At 40.1% G+C, this 16,517-nt stretch overlaps 1 protein-coding gene across 4 annotated transcripts in view; it reads left to right on the top strand.

Annotated features, from left to right (window-relative positions):
- Nucleotides 1–5,429: 5,429 nt before the first annotated feature.
- Nucleotides 5,430–16,517, top strand: part of DNAJC13 (DnaJ heat shock protein family (Hsp40) member C13) — a 57,225-nt gene continuing 46,137 nt past the window's right edge. For 3 of the 4 annotated variants that reach the window (XR_011004173.1, XM_068205118.1, XM_068205110.1), the window contains exon 1: nt 13,478–13,558. Coding sequence is in view for 3 of the 4 variants with exons in the window: in XM_068205118.1 (XP_068061219.1) it covers nt 13,491–13,558 (68 nt within the window). In the remaining variant the exon portion in view is untranslated. Of the gene's footprint in view, nt 5,627–13,477; nt 13,559–16,517 lie in introns of those variants that run through there. The other variant, XM_068205133.1, reaches the window with a different exon arrangement.

Below are 16,517 nucleotides of genomic sequence, written 5' to 3'. Positions count from 1 at the left end.
AGCACTCAGTGTACTGAACAATGTCACAGAAATGCCAATATGGAAATTAGTAAGCTTGAATATTCTGAAGCTTGAATAATAGAGCTGGTATAGTGTACACTAAATAAATCTTGGGCCAGCAAACTGAGCAATGTGAATAGAACACAGCATAGCATCCATGTGGATTCAATGAGTCCTTTCATCTGGTGGAGTGAATAAGGCAAAGTTCCCATGGATAAAAATTATACACAAGCATGCAATTATTTGCAAAGGCAATCCTAATCGTCTGGAATTTTTTAACTCTAAAAGACTTTGGGTTTACAATGTCAATACTGCATAGTTATTTATGTATGTAAATGAATAATTCTCTAGGTTTATTTTTAAAATCCACATAGTTATGATGTGGGATTATATCATATACCACATCTAGATCTGCAACACAGATCTCTGACTGGGAGATCCACTAGAGAGGATGTCAGATTCCAATGGGCATTAGGTTTCCCAGCCTGTTATGCTGCAAAAACTGTGGTTCCCAGTTTAGCAGACTGTTGTGGATACTGCCTCTTGTCCTGTCTTTTGCAACTTGTTGCTCTCTAAGCCCTCTCCTTGCTTCTACATTTGAATCTTCCTATCATCTTATTCTATTCCTCAGATCAATCCCTATCTCCTTCCTAGACATTCCCAGTCTTTCTTCTCAGCTATTTGTATCATTAACAGTGTTTTGGTAGGCCAGATCTAGATATATCTTCTCATTTTGCTTTCCCTCTTCTGTGAGTTGTCTGTATCAGTTTTCTTGAGAAAAAGTCCTCTTCTCCCTACATCAGCACTTCTTCTGTTCACAGTATAATTTTCAAAAATCATAGCCTCACAGCTCTTCCTATCTTCCCAGCTCACAGGTCTAGCCTGCAGAAGCTGACTGATTACTCTCCTTCTCTCTCAGTTGCTCAAGATATTTCTCCATCCCATGAGTCCCATGTGCAAAACCCACTCCTACCATACTGGCCAGTTCTGCTCCTCCAGAACTCCAATTTCTTCTTGCATAGGCTCTCACCTTTCTCACAGTCTGCAATGCCTCTTTGTGTTTCAGGGCACTTCCCTGCATGGGCTGTGTGTCAACAGTGGGAAGAAACATCACCTGGGACATCCACAGTACCTTTTATCCCATAATGGTCCCCAGGAGTCAGATATTTCAAAGAACAGTTTACCTTAAGCAGGCTTGCAATGCCAAGGTGAAGCATTCCAAGATGAACTAAGCATATGGGAATTTTCATTGTCATTTTATCAAGGTTTCCACTGAACATATGTGTACAGGTTTTTTTCCAACAACCTGAAAAATGCAGTCAAAAGAAAAGGTAATTAAAGACTTTATGAATTGGTTGCTATTTTGTTTTACATGCAATAAACAATACATTTCTCCTTTATATTTTCCTTTGCAAAAATACAACCACACATTTTTTAAACAGGGAAATTTCATTATGAACTGTTACATTATTGTGCATTGCTATTTAGTTCCATGAAAAGATTCCTTCTGCTATGAATGACATTTGAGATTTTAAGCATATCTGATATATGCACTTTTCTTACACCAGATGTACCCACATAAACTACTAAGACTGCATTGTAACTAATAGTGGAACTTATCTATTGGAAGGTAAAAGAGTTAAAAGATAATTTGTAGATTATCTTCAAAAGACACACCAGAAAGACCAGGTTATACAAGAATAGAGATGGATCAAGAGCTCAAAAGTTAATATGTATTTACTGCACATAGGCCAATGACAAAATGAAAGGATTATCCAAACAGAAGAGGAGTTATTGGAGGAATGTTTTGAACATGAATACAGATTGGCATGCATTACTGTATTGAAGATACTTATTAATTATTTACCAAAATTTATCACAAAGTTAATTAGCTTAGGCTACAGTTATTATTAAGCCATTAGCTAAGATAACAAACAAGTCATCATTTAACAAGTCTATCAGGAAATATAGAATTATTAATGGAGAGCATTCAAAAGTTACCTGTTAATTAATGTCACAGAGAAGACAAATTATCATTACTCTCTGCATTTATTTTTAGACAAAATATGTCAAGATACATAAAAATTTGATGTGAGTTTTGAACAGCTGGCAGATTTTTAGCATAGTCCTAATGCATCTTTGGGATAATAAAGAATAGAACAAAGACTGATGCAGGAATGCAGGTCTGATTTCCAGGAAGCCCTCTGTGTAACTTGCATTTTGCCATTTACAACAATTTTGCAGTAAAAGAGACAAGATCCAGGACAGAGGTTTCCAAAGGCATATTACTTAATCAGATTTATGTGGGACTTTTACATTTACTTCCCCCCTTTTAAAATCTTTCTGTTATCCCTTCTCAGTCAAGCACTATAATTAGTCATCAAGGGATTACTTTTATTGTTATTTAGCCATCTAAAAATTACAATTATTAAGCATATTTTCTGATAGTTATCCTAAATTCATACTAAGCTGTGGTGTACCTCTTAGATCCAGTCTTTAAGAAGACTGGATAGATCCTCATTGCTTCTTGGCAGAAAAACAGTAGTTGATCTTAGAGTAGATGGTCCCATACCCTCCAACACTGAAAGTTAAGCAAGAGAGTAAAGTAACTATTCCCAGTTCTAGCAGGAAGTTACTTTCTTCTAAGACAAAGAAGGGTGGAAAAATCTCGCATTTGTCCAAACAGATGACCCAAAATTCTGCCCTACCATTATAGACAGTACTAGAAAGGGAAGTTTATTTGTCCATTGTTTGCTACTTGCAGGCTAGGTAGAAACTTGTTCTTTTTTATTGCAATAAACCACACTATATCTGTCTTAAAAGTAATAGGATCTCTGCTATTATAGGTTGTATTTACAATCATATTTGCTGTTGCTGTAGAGAATCTTAGCATTGGCTCTACAGTACCTGTACTGTAGCTTGCTTGAAGAATTCAGCCATCCTAAACCACAGTCTTTCAGAATAGGTGCCGATCACAGAAATAGCCAGTGGACAATTAATTATTTAGTGGTGGACTAGAACTCTTCATTCCTTCCAGATTTCAATAATTGGATGGTTAAGGAGAGACCTTGCTCTCTAGACTGGAGATGACCTGAACTCTTTTGGAAATGGAAGTATTTAAAATGGACAAGGTCATACTGACATTTGCAGTACTTCAGGTAAAAGATCTGGAAGAACTGAACTTGGGTTTGCTTCTCCAAAGTGGATTGAACCAATTTAACATTTTATCTTTCAAGAAGGCATTAAATCTGTGTTTTGCTATTCTTATTTTGATAATGAGAATGGCTCTGATATGATTTCTGACTCTGTAAGTGACTGGGAAAACTAAGGGCAAAACACTACCTGTGTCACACACAGGTAATAACAAAACAGCAGCAAACTTTTAAATTTGAGGTGATAATACAATTTTTGTATTCCAGCATTTTCACAAACCTTTGTTTAAACAGAAAAATGAGATCCTATATCTAAAAATAGCCAACAGTATTAGTCCACATGAAAAAATGACCAAGCAATCCAGAAGGCTTTTTTCTGCACACAAGGTAACTTCACACATACTTTACAGTTAGACTAATGAAATCCCGGTCTTCTTTAATTTCTGAAAGACATTATACCATGTTGTACAATATAATTTCTGTCATTTCCTGTCAGAACTGCTAAACACATCTTCCTTGTTCGCTTTTTCTCAGAATAATTTCAAAATTATTATTTCACTATTTCTCAAATTTTCTCTTTCTTAATCTGTGTCCTCCTTTCCTTTTATCAGTTGTTTGCATTAGATCCAGAGTTAATACCACTACTTTTGCAAAAGCATGTCCAAAAATAGAAGAAAACACAGTTACTGAAATACTAGCTTGAGCTGAATAAATATACTGAAATATAATCTGTGCTTTCTGATTAAAATCCATCCATGAAAATATTGATTACTAGTTTGTTACATCAATTTCATTATGCAAGTGGCATCTTTGTTCCCAAGTAATAAACAGCTAGCAAGCTGTTGCTTTACTTAATGTATAATGCAAAATAAGTACTGAGACAAAATCAACACCCCTGACCCAAAAACCCTCTGACCCAACTAATCAACAAAACCAGAAACCACTCCAAACCTGTCCAAAAACTCTTCCATGCACTCAAAGAAACTCTTTCGAATCGTATGACCTCCCTCTGAAATTAGATTCCTACAATTCCTAGTACGATAATAAATCATTAAGTCTTTTTTTTTTCCTCCCTTGCAGTTCTGTAACCAAAAGCAATTTATCAGCTTCCCCGAAGCAATGTTATTTTCTCATCAGTGCTATTTTATCACAGTGCCCCAGATTGAGAGGACTAGATTTATCAGAAGAATGTCTGACTAGTATTTAAATATCTAAAGTAAAATATAAGACAGATAGTTTATCACATAATCACAGAATATCCTGAGTTGGAAGGGAACCAGAAGGATCATCGACTCCAACTCCCAGCTCTGCACAGGACACCCCAAGAGTCACAGCTTGTGCCTGAGAGCGTTGTCCAAATGCTGCTTGAACTCTGTCAGGCTTGGCGCTGTGAGCGCTGCCCTGGGGAGCCTGTTCCAGCGCCCAGCCACCCTGTGCATGGGAACCTTTCCCCTGATATCCGTCCTGAACCTCCTCTGACTCAGCTACATGCTGTTTCTTAGAGCCCATATGATGATGAAAAGGATATTAAAGGATATTAAAAAAAAATAATACCTGTGGTTTTGGTATTTTTTGCCAAGATAGTTAGTTCCACTTACAGTTTTTTCCTCATTTTTCTCTTTTCATCTGCAGACTTTAATGACACTGTTTTAAGGGAAAGGCCATAGTATTCTAATGCAAGTAATATTTTAAAATATTCAAAGTATTTATGTCAATCAGTAGGCATTTTAAGGAGCTTGTGTTATAATGCTGCCGTAGTTTGCAACAGTTTTGGGAAACCTTGTATCTGGTGCAGAATATGGGGAAGTTGACGGGGAGCTCAAGAGTCCCGTAACAAATCTGGAGGGTGGTTAGCCAACCACATAAAGCAGTGATTCAGTTTCCGTAGCCTTAATGTGGCATTTTAACATCGCTTTTACAGTCACGTAAGTAATGTGCAGAATTAAACAGCGTGCTCCGGCTTTTTAACTGTTCTACGCGCCTTTCACGGCCTGGACACGCTCGGGCAGGAGCGCACCGGTCACCGACACTCCTGAGGGGACGCGCAAGGGGAGCGCGGCGGGGACTTTGCACCCCGGCGGCGCGACGCCTGCGCAGGGAGCATTGCCGGTTCCCTGCAGAGCAAGGCAGGGCAGGGCAAGGGCCGAGGGTAGGAAGGAAGGAAGGAGGGAGGGAGGGAGGGAGGGAGTGCGGCGGGAAGGGGGAAGCACCGCGGAGCACATCAGGTGACCGTGTCCCATGACGGCCCCGGGCCGCAGGGCGGCTGCGCCGAGGGGGCGGTCTCGCTGCCCGAGCTAAGATGGCGGCCTCCAGCGCCAGGCTCTGAGGTAGCGGGAGCGGTGTAGCGGCTGCCGCCCGCCCGGCCGGCCGGAGGGTGAGGGGTGAGAGCTCCGCTCAGTGCCCCTTCGCCCTTATCGCCGGGAAAGCTCATTGCTGGTGGGGGCAGGTCCGGGCAGCGCGGGCTCCCCGGCCAGGTAAATCCCAGCGGCGGGGGAGGTGAGGGGGCGGTGGCAGCCCCCGCCTCCTTCCACGGTTCCAGGCGCTGCTCGGGGCCGGCGGCAGCCCCCGCCTCCTTGCACAGTTTCGGGCGCTGCTCGGGGCCGGGTTGGCGGGCGGGGGGCGCGCCCGGCCCGCGGGGCTGTGCGAGGAGCGGGGTCGGGGCTGGGGTAGCGCTCGCTCTGCCGCCCGGGGGCTGATGCTGCCGCCGGCACAGCCCCGCTCCTGCCTCAGCCGTGAGGGCTCTGGGGCTGCGAGCCGGCGTCCCTCGTCCCCGGCGTGGTACCTGTCACCAGCCGCTCGCAGCCCTTCGCTTCCTGTATCCGAGCAGAGGACAGGGCTGGGGTTCCATCTCCAGCCTCAGCCCGCCCGGTGCTTCGCTCGGCGTGCCCCGCACCTGATGCGGCTTCTGTAGCCTGCGGGCAGAATTTGTCCTCTTTCTTATAAGAGTATTGACGTGTCCATTAAGAAAAGACACGTTATTTTCCTCCTCCTGCCCTCAGATCAAAATATATGCGTCAGAAGATGCTTTGGGAAATAATTTATGAAGGATGGGAGAGATGTGGCAGAGATATGCTCTCACGGAGATGAGATTTTATTTCTTTTTTGAGTGCTAACAGTATGCCTGAAGAGCATGAGCAGAACTAGATGCACTTTTCAGAAAATCTACCCTTAATGCTCTTATTTTGCCACGAGCATTTGGGTTTTTCCCATGCATGCTTTTAGCTTGCTTTTTGTTTTCTGAAAGTCAAAACAAGTAGTCATATCGGATGGTTTTCTGTCTGCTGTGAGCTGCCACAAGTCTTTGGGATAGATTTTCCTGTCGAGTGATGTGAAGCTTGTGCTTTCATAGCTGTGCTTCTACTGAGGGCAGAGTTCTGGGCCATGAAAATGTTGTTTTAGCACTTCGGTTTGGGATGGAAAGGTCTTTTTTCTCTTTTTGGCTTGGTGCTCTCAAGCTCAGGGAGTGTTTGAGCATTCTGCTTGGGGGGAAACACAGGCCTAGAAGTTTATTCAGAGACTTCCTGTGAATGCACTTAATTTCTGCTGTGTGGCTGCTTTTGAAGTTAATGTAGTCTGAAATGTATTTTTCCTTTTTCTCCTGTGCTCTTTCACAAATAAGATTTGTAATGGTTGGAGTAGATGCAATTGACTAGATAACTGCTTTGTTTCATGTTACGTAGTGCTCGTTAGATAACACTGCATTTCAGAAAATATTCCTTGTTTTAGAATTTAAGTTCTCTGAAGCTGAAGACTTTTTTTGTTGATTACTAGGTTTGTCTGCATAGGCTACTTGTATGTAGTGACATCTGTTGAAAAGGAGGAGGCTGTAGAAGGAACTACTAGTGACTTGAGTTTCATTTCAGGATTGAGTTAGGAAGATGCTTTACGAGCAGTCTGATTAATTAAATTGAAATAACAGGGCCAGTATTACAGATGTGAAAATTATGCTTGGCTCTAGCCTGCTTCAATTCATAGATGTGCAGCTTGGTGTAATTCTAGCCTACTATAGGTAGCCAAGTGCCAGAACACTTCACTAGAAGTTACTGGCGCCTTTCTATTACTACTGACAATTTTTTCCACTTGCAGCAAATACCTGAGTGTTTGGAGACAGAGTTGCATTTCTGTCCCTGTGTGGTATAGACTTTCCAGGAACTTTAACCTTGTATTTTAGGCTTGTTGGAACACATTTTTTAAAAGATTTATTTCATATGTATTGCTTGCTCCTCTGGGTGTCATGTGGCATTTTTCATAGTTTCCAAACACATACTTGTCCTGAGGGACTGAATCACTTTGTATTTCCAGATTTTAAGTGATATGCTAAGGCTTGGTCTTTAAAGGCAGATCTGTTTTTTATAGTGTGGAGGTGACTTTGCTTTTGACTTGTTTGAAGCTCAGTAAGTGAAACTTACTGACTTAATAATTCTTCTGCTGGCATTCAACCATATCTTGAAGTGTTAACCTTCAACTGCTTAGCTTCCTTATTTGCTTCCAAAATCTATTCTTGTGTCAAAAAAATTAACAACTCTCTTGCCTCACTAATAAAACAGAACATTATTCTGAAGAAATATGACAGGATTGCTAAACTATGACTGAAAGGAGCACTAATTTTTTTCTTCCTTCCCTTAGTGAGTATATACTTTTGTTCTGATACTCACCTGTCTAGCTGGTGAATCAGATTGGTTCACTGGTAAAGCAGAATGCTAATATAAATTTAAAAGGAAACCAGAATCTTCCACCCTTTTTCTTATCCTCAACACTGATCCTCAGTGACAGAATGGGTCACCTGGAGGATGGACTCTAATGTTGTCACCATCATTTTTGGTAGTAGTAAGGGTGAAATTCTCAGCCTGTTTCTGTCCTGGGCCACCAAAGGTGGGATTGTTGCTATCACTGAGGCAGGTTACATGTAGCTTCTTTTAAGGATCTGGTGGATCTTATCTCTTTCTCTTCTTACAAAAAGGACTGGGAGTTCCTACACTACAGATGAAACCTGTTTCTCCAGCTAATTAGGCTGTAGTACTTTAGGAGAAGAGTACTGTTCAAGGAAGAGGAAAAATTAATGCCTGTTAGAAAAATTCTGTCTGAAGGCAAAATGCTGCCACTTAGTGACCACAGCAATGAAAGAGGAGGCTGAAATATAGACAGCTAAAACATTTCAGTGCAGGAGAACTCACTTATTTAAATAATGGTTTTAAAGCTATAGAGGTGTAGATGCCTGGAAGTCAGGCTCCAGACCTTTAAGGTAGCAGGCAGGTAAGTAGAACCACAGAATAACAGAACCTTAGGAGTTTTTTTTAGTGCTTTGCTCTCATTGCTTTCCAGTTGGTTCCTTTTTTTATGCTCATTGTATGTCTTCTCTCTCTCAGAAAAGTCACACTTGAGCTTGCTGTGACTATCTGTCCCTGTGCAGTGAAGACTTTCCAGGAACTCTAAATAGCATTCAGCTATGCTGGAATAAATTTTTAAAACAAAATCAGTTTCTTATCTGCATTTCTCTTCCTCTTTTGCCCAAGGATCTTCAGTTTCTTATCAGCATTTATTTTACTCCTCCCTTCAGTGGAACAGAATAATAATTCTGTGTGGGGCTCTGAATCCTACCTTGTTAAACCTTTGTTTAAGAAAGATATTGAGACTTTGTAATAATAGAGAGATAATATAATCAGGAAAAAACTCAACTTTGAACCCATGTCCAAACTTCTGACTTTATTTAATAAATTGAAGGAAACTTACGTGTAATTACTGCTGTGCCTATTGCTTTGATGTCTGCAAGGTCACAGCTTTTCTTCTGACTCCACAAGTGCTGGTTTGAGACTGACTTGTCTTGGTTTCCTGAAATAGATTGTTTTCCCAGATGGTAGTTTTGTCTCAAGAATGTGAAATCCTGGAAAAGTGGAAAGTGCATGCAAGTTGAATATAGATTGTGTAAAAGATCCCTTTCAACTCAAACTATTCTATGATACTGCGTAACTTAACTCTGAGGCAGGGGGAGTCCTGGAAGCAGTTCAGGCCCTTAGTTTAAAGGGTTGCTATTTCTGGTACATGAGGCACTCAAAAGTGTGGTTTCCGCTCTTCCCCTAAAGCTGTTTCACTGCTATTTACAGTACTACAGGAACCAAATAGGAAAGTATTGTTGAACTTCAGTCCTGTGAAAAAGCTGATTAAAATATCCAGGGGATATTTTGGAGAGTGCTTTAGTTAGGCTCCCAAAAGAAGTTGCAAGTTGTAGATTATACTTTGCCTCCAGAATCCTTGGATTATTTGACTACAATCTGTAGTCTGTACAGCATGCCCACTCTCAGCCAAGAAAATCGTGTTTACAAACTGCTACTCTCAAAGTAGTTTTTGCCTCTGCTCCAGTGGAAATAGAACAACTGGGTGTTTCTCTAGTATCAAACATTTGAAAACCATCAGTATGGGACATACAATAGCTGTGCTAAGAAGTATTCAAAATAACCTTTGAAGTTGTGACTTCTCTACTCCTAGGTATCCCAGAACATTAAGGTGATTGCTGAAGTTAGTGCCTTATTGTCCTGGATGCTCTTGTGAGTGAGATAACAAATTTCTCTCCATTTTTGTGTTAAGTCAGGCAACTTTTTAAAAGTCTATTGAATGCAGGAAGAAGAGGTAAAGGTAACAAGAATGTTGTCTTATTTAGGAAATTAATATGTAACTAAGGCCACTATAGCTTACACTGGCAATATGGCTAAACTTGATTAATGGTAAAGCCTGATGTGTTCTGCAAAGTCAATGGTTATACTGCCTTAGGTGCTAAAATTACAGTGCATCACAATGTGGATAGTACAAGAGGGATGCCACACAGGTTCTGCTGGAATGAGTGAAGGAAGAGGAAATTCTTGTTTTTTTTCTAAAGTATCTTTGTCTTTGGTATGAACTGTTTTTTTTTCATGTTCTTACTGTGGAATCAAAGATTACCAGTAAATAATTGCTGGGCTTTACCACAGCAGCTCAGAACACTAGGCTATTCTTAGCCTTTTCTGTGTGTTAAACTGCTGGAAAATGTGTACAAGAATTGTTACTAGACTTGGGCATATATTGCCCCTATGGTAGTCTCCTCAGTGGGAGGGGTGATTGCAGTCACTGTCCAGAAGCACAGTGAGTAAAACATCAAAGCTAAATGAATTTTAGTGGTTTTCATCTAAACAAAAAAGCACTCTGGGGAATTTGTCACTTGCACTTCAGGTACAATACTTCATGTATCAGTATCCTGATTCTAGTTAGATGCTGGTGTTAAAATTTCTGGAAGCTGCTTGTAGCTCATAAATGAATGTTTCTTAGTTCTGTATTATTAGGAGCAGATATTTGCAACCTTGAGAACATCTTGCTTTAAATACTCTAGATCAACTGGTGTTCACGTCTGGGAGTTCTAATAGAGCTGGTCAGAGGAGTCTGGTATTGGTGAAATTGGAATTACAGATAAATAGATCTTTTAAGCCTGTACTTAGTAGAGCTAGTCTTGTTATAAGCCTCTTATTTTATTTTTACTAATACTTTAGTCAATGTCAAGAAAATGGCTTTGAAAGACAGGCATGAAGATTGAGTATATGGCATGTTATTCTGAAAGATAACTTTAAAACAAAATTATTAGATCTAAAGAGTGCTACTGTACAGTAAGATCTGTGTAGTTTGGATAGAGCATACTCTTTTGATTCTTATCCATGGTAATAATAATAATAGTTCTTAAACCAAGCAAAATGGAGAACTTCAGGAGTAATCATAGAATGCTTTGGGTTGGAAAAGACCTTGAAGATCATCTAGTTCCAACCTTGCTGCCATGGGCAGGAACACTTTTCAATTGACCAAGTTGCTCAAAGCCCCATCCAACCTGGCCTGGAGCTCTTCCAGGGCTGGTGTAATGGAGTGTCCAAAACTTCTCTGGGCAACCTGTTCCAGTGCCTCACCATCCTCACAATAAAGAATTTAATCCTAACATCTAACCTAACCCTCCCTTCTTTCAGTTTAAAGCTGTCACTGTCCTGTCACTACATGCCCAAAGCCCCTCTCTGGCTTTCTTGTAGGTCCCATTTGGTACTGAAAGGCTGCGCTAAGCAGGCTGCCCTGGAGCTGCTTTTTCTCCAGGCTGCACAACCCCAGTTCTTAGCATGTCTCCATAGAAGAGGTGCTCCAGCTAGCTCCCTGGCCATCTTTGTGGCTCTCCTCTAGACTGAGTCCAAAAGGTGTGGACCAGGCCCTTCTTATGTTGGGAGCCCCAGAGCTGGACACAGTACTGTAGGTGGGGTCTCACAAGCGTGGCGCAGAGCAGAATTGCCTCCCTTGGTCTGCTGGCCAATTTTCATTTGATGCAGCCCAGAATGTCGTTCTGGTCTGTGAGCACACATTGCTGGGTTGTGTCAAATTTCTCATCAACCAAGACCCCCAAATCCTCCTCAGGACTGCTTTCAAGCCATTCTCCACCAGGCTTGTGCTTGGGATGGCCCAGCTGAGCTGCAGGGTCTTGTGTGTGGCCTTGTTGAACTTTGTGAGGTTGGCACAGACCCACCTCTCCCACCTGTCAGAGTCCCTTTAGATGTCATCCCTTCCTTCCTGCCTGTTGATTGCACCACACTGCTTGGTGTCATCAACAAACTTGCAGAGAGTCCACTGTCCATATCCTTGACAAAGGTGTTAACACAGTGGCAGTCTCAGTCTTTACCCCTGAGGAATGCCACTTGTCACTATTTCCACTTTAACATTGACTGCAACTCCTTGAGTGCAGCCTTCCAGACAATTCCCTCCACTGAGTGGTCCATCTGTCAAATCTGTGTTATTTCAGTTTAGGGGCGGGGATGTCAGGGGGACAGTGTCAAATGCACGGGTCCAGGTAGATGGTGTCAGCAATCAGTAGCAATAATGCTGTTGAATATCCTGTCCCTCATAAAACTTTGTTTCCAAAAACTGGCTTTAGAGAATTTAACTTGCCACGAGTCATTGGAATAGTAACTGAAGATTTGACTCAAAGACTGAGTCATTGAAAGATGTAAATACTGCTCTTCTCTCTTCCCAGAGGCAGTACTTCAAGTTTCCTTCAGTAGGTAGTGATGATTGTGCTGGCTCTTCACCTGAGGGAAGGAATTATAGAGTTCATTTTTTAGCAGGTTATCCATTCTTTGTACTTATGACTCCATAACTGCTACAGCCTTTGCTCAGAAAGAAAATAACCTGAAGTCATAGAGGGTAGAAATTAGCAATGAGCTAATGTTGCAGGTCATCCATCTCAAAATAAGAAATCATCCTTTGCCAAGTCAAGCAGAGTTAGCTGAATGTAAAAAGATAATGGGTTGTTATTTAACTTTCAGTGGGGTACTGATTAGGATTGGGTTGCTTGAGAGTTGCTTCAGGCAAGCTGTGTTCTTGCAGACCAGCATTAGTGTGTGATATTTTGGGGATGCCACTGTGTTATTGGTGTGAACCTGAGAGTAGTACCAATTTTCAATCAGTGACAGGGAAGCCTGATTTAACACATTTGAAAATAAAGCTAAAGGTGTAGCAATAAATGGAGAGTATCAACTTCACTTTTGTACTTAATCAGGGAATATCTTAAGTTCCTTGTATATGCAACAACAGCATAGCGAAGTAAAAGGGAGATTAATTTCCTAACTACTCAATATGCATTTGTTTCAGGCATTGAAAATAGTAGTGTTTAGAAGTGTTCCTGAAAACTTACCAGCTCCTAAAGCAATTTTGGGCAAGTTTCACTAAATTCCTCTGTGTGTGTGTTTGGGGAATAGATACTCACTCTGTGAAATAAGCATGTCAGGATGTTAGTGGTGAGATTGCTTAAACTTTTACAGCACAGGAATGGTACTTAGTCAGCTCTTCAATCGTAATTCTTAGCTAGTAAGTAAGTTTCTCAACCTCAAGTTCTGATTCAGACTGGAAAACAAACTGTTCTATGAATCCAGGTATTTCCTTACTGTTTATTTCAGAATTGCAGTAGGACTTCAGTTTAGCTGGAGTTACAGGCAGAGGCTACTCTAATTTTATATAATATGATTTTTTGAGAGTAAAGTGTTTTGGAGATGACATAAAATATACTTGAATTTGAATGTGCAAAGATGCAGTGAAAGTAGAGTGATGGTAATATGGCAAATGTGGCATAACTTACTGGAACCTGGTACTGTTAAGGAATAGCTAGTGTAACAAATGCAGTGAAGAAACTAATAATTCTTGTGCAACTTGGTCCATGTATTGTTTGATAAACATAAGTTTAAAAACAAAGTCTTTGTCTTGAAGCATATCGATGATCCAAGAACTTTGGTTTTAAATAAGAATCCCGAGTGCTAACAGGATGTCTCCTTTGTTTTCAGGTCTTGGCACAGAATGAATATAATTAGAGAAAACAGAGATCTTGCTTGTTTCTACACAACAAAACATTCATGGAGGGGAAAGTAAGTAGTTTGAAGTTTGTTAATTTTGGTTTTGTGTTTTTAAAGTTTTGTGTGACATTTTTTTCTCTCTGTTGTTGGATTTAACTGCATAGTTTTAACTTCATCCAACTGATGAATGAAAATTGAACTAAAGGCTCCTGCTGCTCAGTGTCTGAGCTGAATGTATCTTCACTAGAATCAGTTTGGATTTTAAACATTGTGGTTTAGCTTTCCTCTGCTTATGTTCCTGCACTGCAGTGTAGCTCTGAAATGGACCATCTGACCTCATCATCTTCTGAGTCTTTTCAACTTACTATACAAAACACTAAATTTAAGATGGAAATGTTTCTTCTCAGAACAGGTTTATGGAGGAGTAGTGTTTTATGTACTTTAATTGATGAGGATCACTAATCCACATATACACTTAAGAAGCTGTGTAGCAGATTCTGTTAAATTACTAACTGAGATAATTTGAAGAATTCTGCTAATAGAAATTAACCTGATCTTAATGGGCATCTTGGATCTAAAAATGATTTTTTGTTGATGCTTCTGTCTGCAAAAGCTTGGGGATGTCTAATAAAATTATCCACTAAGTTATCATAACTGGTATCTGTTACGCTGTGTCTGAAGTCAGCTGTTACAGGACTTTATTTGGCATTCTTACCCACTGTTCTTTTCACATGCATAGTATTGCTGTAAAATGGGGTTTTTCCTTGCGATCCAGACATCAACATAACCAAGAGTGGGTTATCTGCACCTGGGGAACATGAGAACTGCTTGATTCTAATGGTTTTATGAAGAGGTATTGTCCAAATCTGTTATTTGACCAGTAAATTGAAACTGGTTGATTTTTTTGTCTGACACATTCATCCTGTCAAAGGCTGGGAATACTGAGAAGGAAAGGAGAATGGGCTTGCAAGGAGCAACCGTCACAGATCTTTCACAGTTGTGCTTTGAAGAACCATGGGGTTGCTTTAATGTCTAATCAAAGAGCTCCCTGCTTTTTTGTCAGCAAAAATTAAAACTCTGGTAGTTCTGAGTCCAGACTAGACTGAGCAGCTCTCCGAGTGCAAAATCTTTCTTCTACCAAGTCAGAGTTTCAGTTGACTTGACAGAAATTGTGTAATATTTAGTTTTTCTCAGTAGAATAGTAGCCGGTACTTGTGTAAATCGAGTCTTTTGTGAGTTATGATCCATGCATTTGGAATTGTGTGGGCATGGGTAAATAAACTACTTCCCTTAATAACAATAAAATACTATATTGCAGAAGAATATTAGAGCAGTTTGTCCCTCCTAATATTTCTGCTCCCCAGCCAAAAATCTCTGGTCTCTTCCTCAGAATTTTCTGCAGCATATGTGCAAGTTTACTGTGCATGTGATTTGAGCCAGTTGGTGAAAATCAAATACATAAACCTCAGATTTCTTCTTTTGCCCAACTCCTCTCATTAAAGAGCCTGAGGCAAGCTCTTGAAGTTATGATTTTGAACCTTGATGGTAGTGTTCTGGTACACTTACAGAATTCTTATAGAACTTCAGGCTAAGTCTGAAGTCTGGAACAGATTTAGTTTAAAAATTCAGTGATGTGCTTAATTCCTTTATAGTGAGGGGGAAAGAAGTATTTAGTAAGTAGCTGCCTCTTGTTTGTTGCAGCAGAAGCTTATTTGGTTTTTAGTAATTTTCTATTTGAATTCTTTACTCCACTCAGTTCATAGTTATACATTCTCAGTATAATCTCTGTATAACATTAAAAAAACCCAGTTACTTAATGTGTGGTGCTAAATGAGCCTGAATCATTTTGACTACTTGTAGAGTTAGTCACTTTGAATGTGACTAATGCTCTGTGTGTACATAAAGTATTTTCCAGTAGTGCAAATGATGATGCTCCAGTGTTCTGTAGATCTGTAAAGTTAATGAAGATTGGTTTTTAGTTGGGTGTGGTGGTATGAAATTTATCTGCCAGGTTCATTGTGATTAAAAAGATCTCTCCAGTGTTTTGAAATAACTAGGGAACAGGCCTTAGCCTTTTTATGGGGAAGAGGACATTTGCTTCAACTCTTAGCAGTACTGCAGAGTAGTTTGAGAGAAAAATAATAGTAAACTCTTCAAGTCCTGGAGGTATGAATACCTTTCTTAAATATTTATAGGTGAAGTTATGAACAAGAGTAGGCCACATGTAAGAGTTGACTTCTGAATATCCTCTGTTCATGAAACAAGACTTGGTTCTTCTGAATTTACCTAGGGAGAGGAAACAAGGGAAATGGCAACTCAGCAAAACTGCTGTTCTGTCATGTGTTCCTTGTCCTATCACATCTTAAGAATGCTGGATAATAAATGCTTCCTGGATCTTGAAATGTAGGCTTGAGCGTAAGAAGGGAAAAGGAAGGGGCTATGATGTTTGCAAGCTGGTCTTTAGTTATGTGTAATGGTTGCAAATCCTTACTCTGCCACAAAGCTCTGTGCAGCTCATAGTAGGCTAAGTAAGTAAACAAAACCTTGAGCAAGTAATAAAGAGCTTTATTACTTGTGACATGCTGTTCTAAAGAACTTAAACAAACCTTACTTATAAGTTGTATAAAAGACAGAAAACCTGCCTAAACTGTGCAACAAGAGAAGAGGGAACAGTTGGTTTCTTCTTATGAACTAAGAGCTGGAGTATTCTTTAACAGGCTGAATATAGTGGAAATATTAGCAGCTAGAGTAGCTTCAAACATTCTGCTTCATTACTTCATGACTTCCTTGACCTGCATCTTAATTAAAGAGATATCAACTATGTGGAAAACAAATAGGTTTTGCAAATATGTTAAACATCCTTAAGGTGGCAGATCAGTTCCATACAGATGTTCCTAAACTTCGAAGAAAATAAGCACTTGTTTTATTTCCTGATTAAACTCTGGGCTGGTAAAGGCTTCAACTCAAACTGGTTTATTTTAGTAATAATGGAAATTGGAAGGGTATTAAGTTTGTCTGATTGCCTGACTGT

This window comes from Anomalospiza imberbis, chromosome 1 (assembly GCF_031753505.1).
Source record: "Anomalospiza imberbis isolate Cuckoo-Finch-1a 21T00152 chromosome 1, ASM3175350v1, whole genome shotgun sequence".
Taxonomy (NCBI): domain Eukaryota; kingdom Metazoa; phylum Chordata; class Aves; order Passeriformes; family Viduidae; genus Anomalospiza; species Anomalospiza imberbis.
The sequence above is the reverse complement of the archived record's forward strand: the minus strand, read 5'-3'. Positions and strand labels throughout refer to the sequence as shown.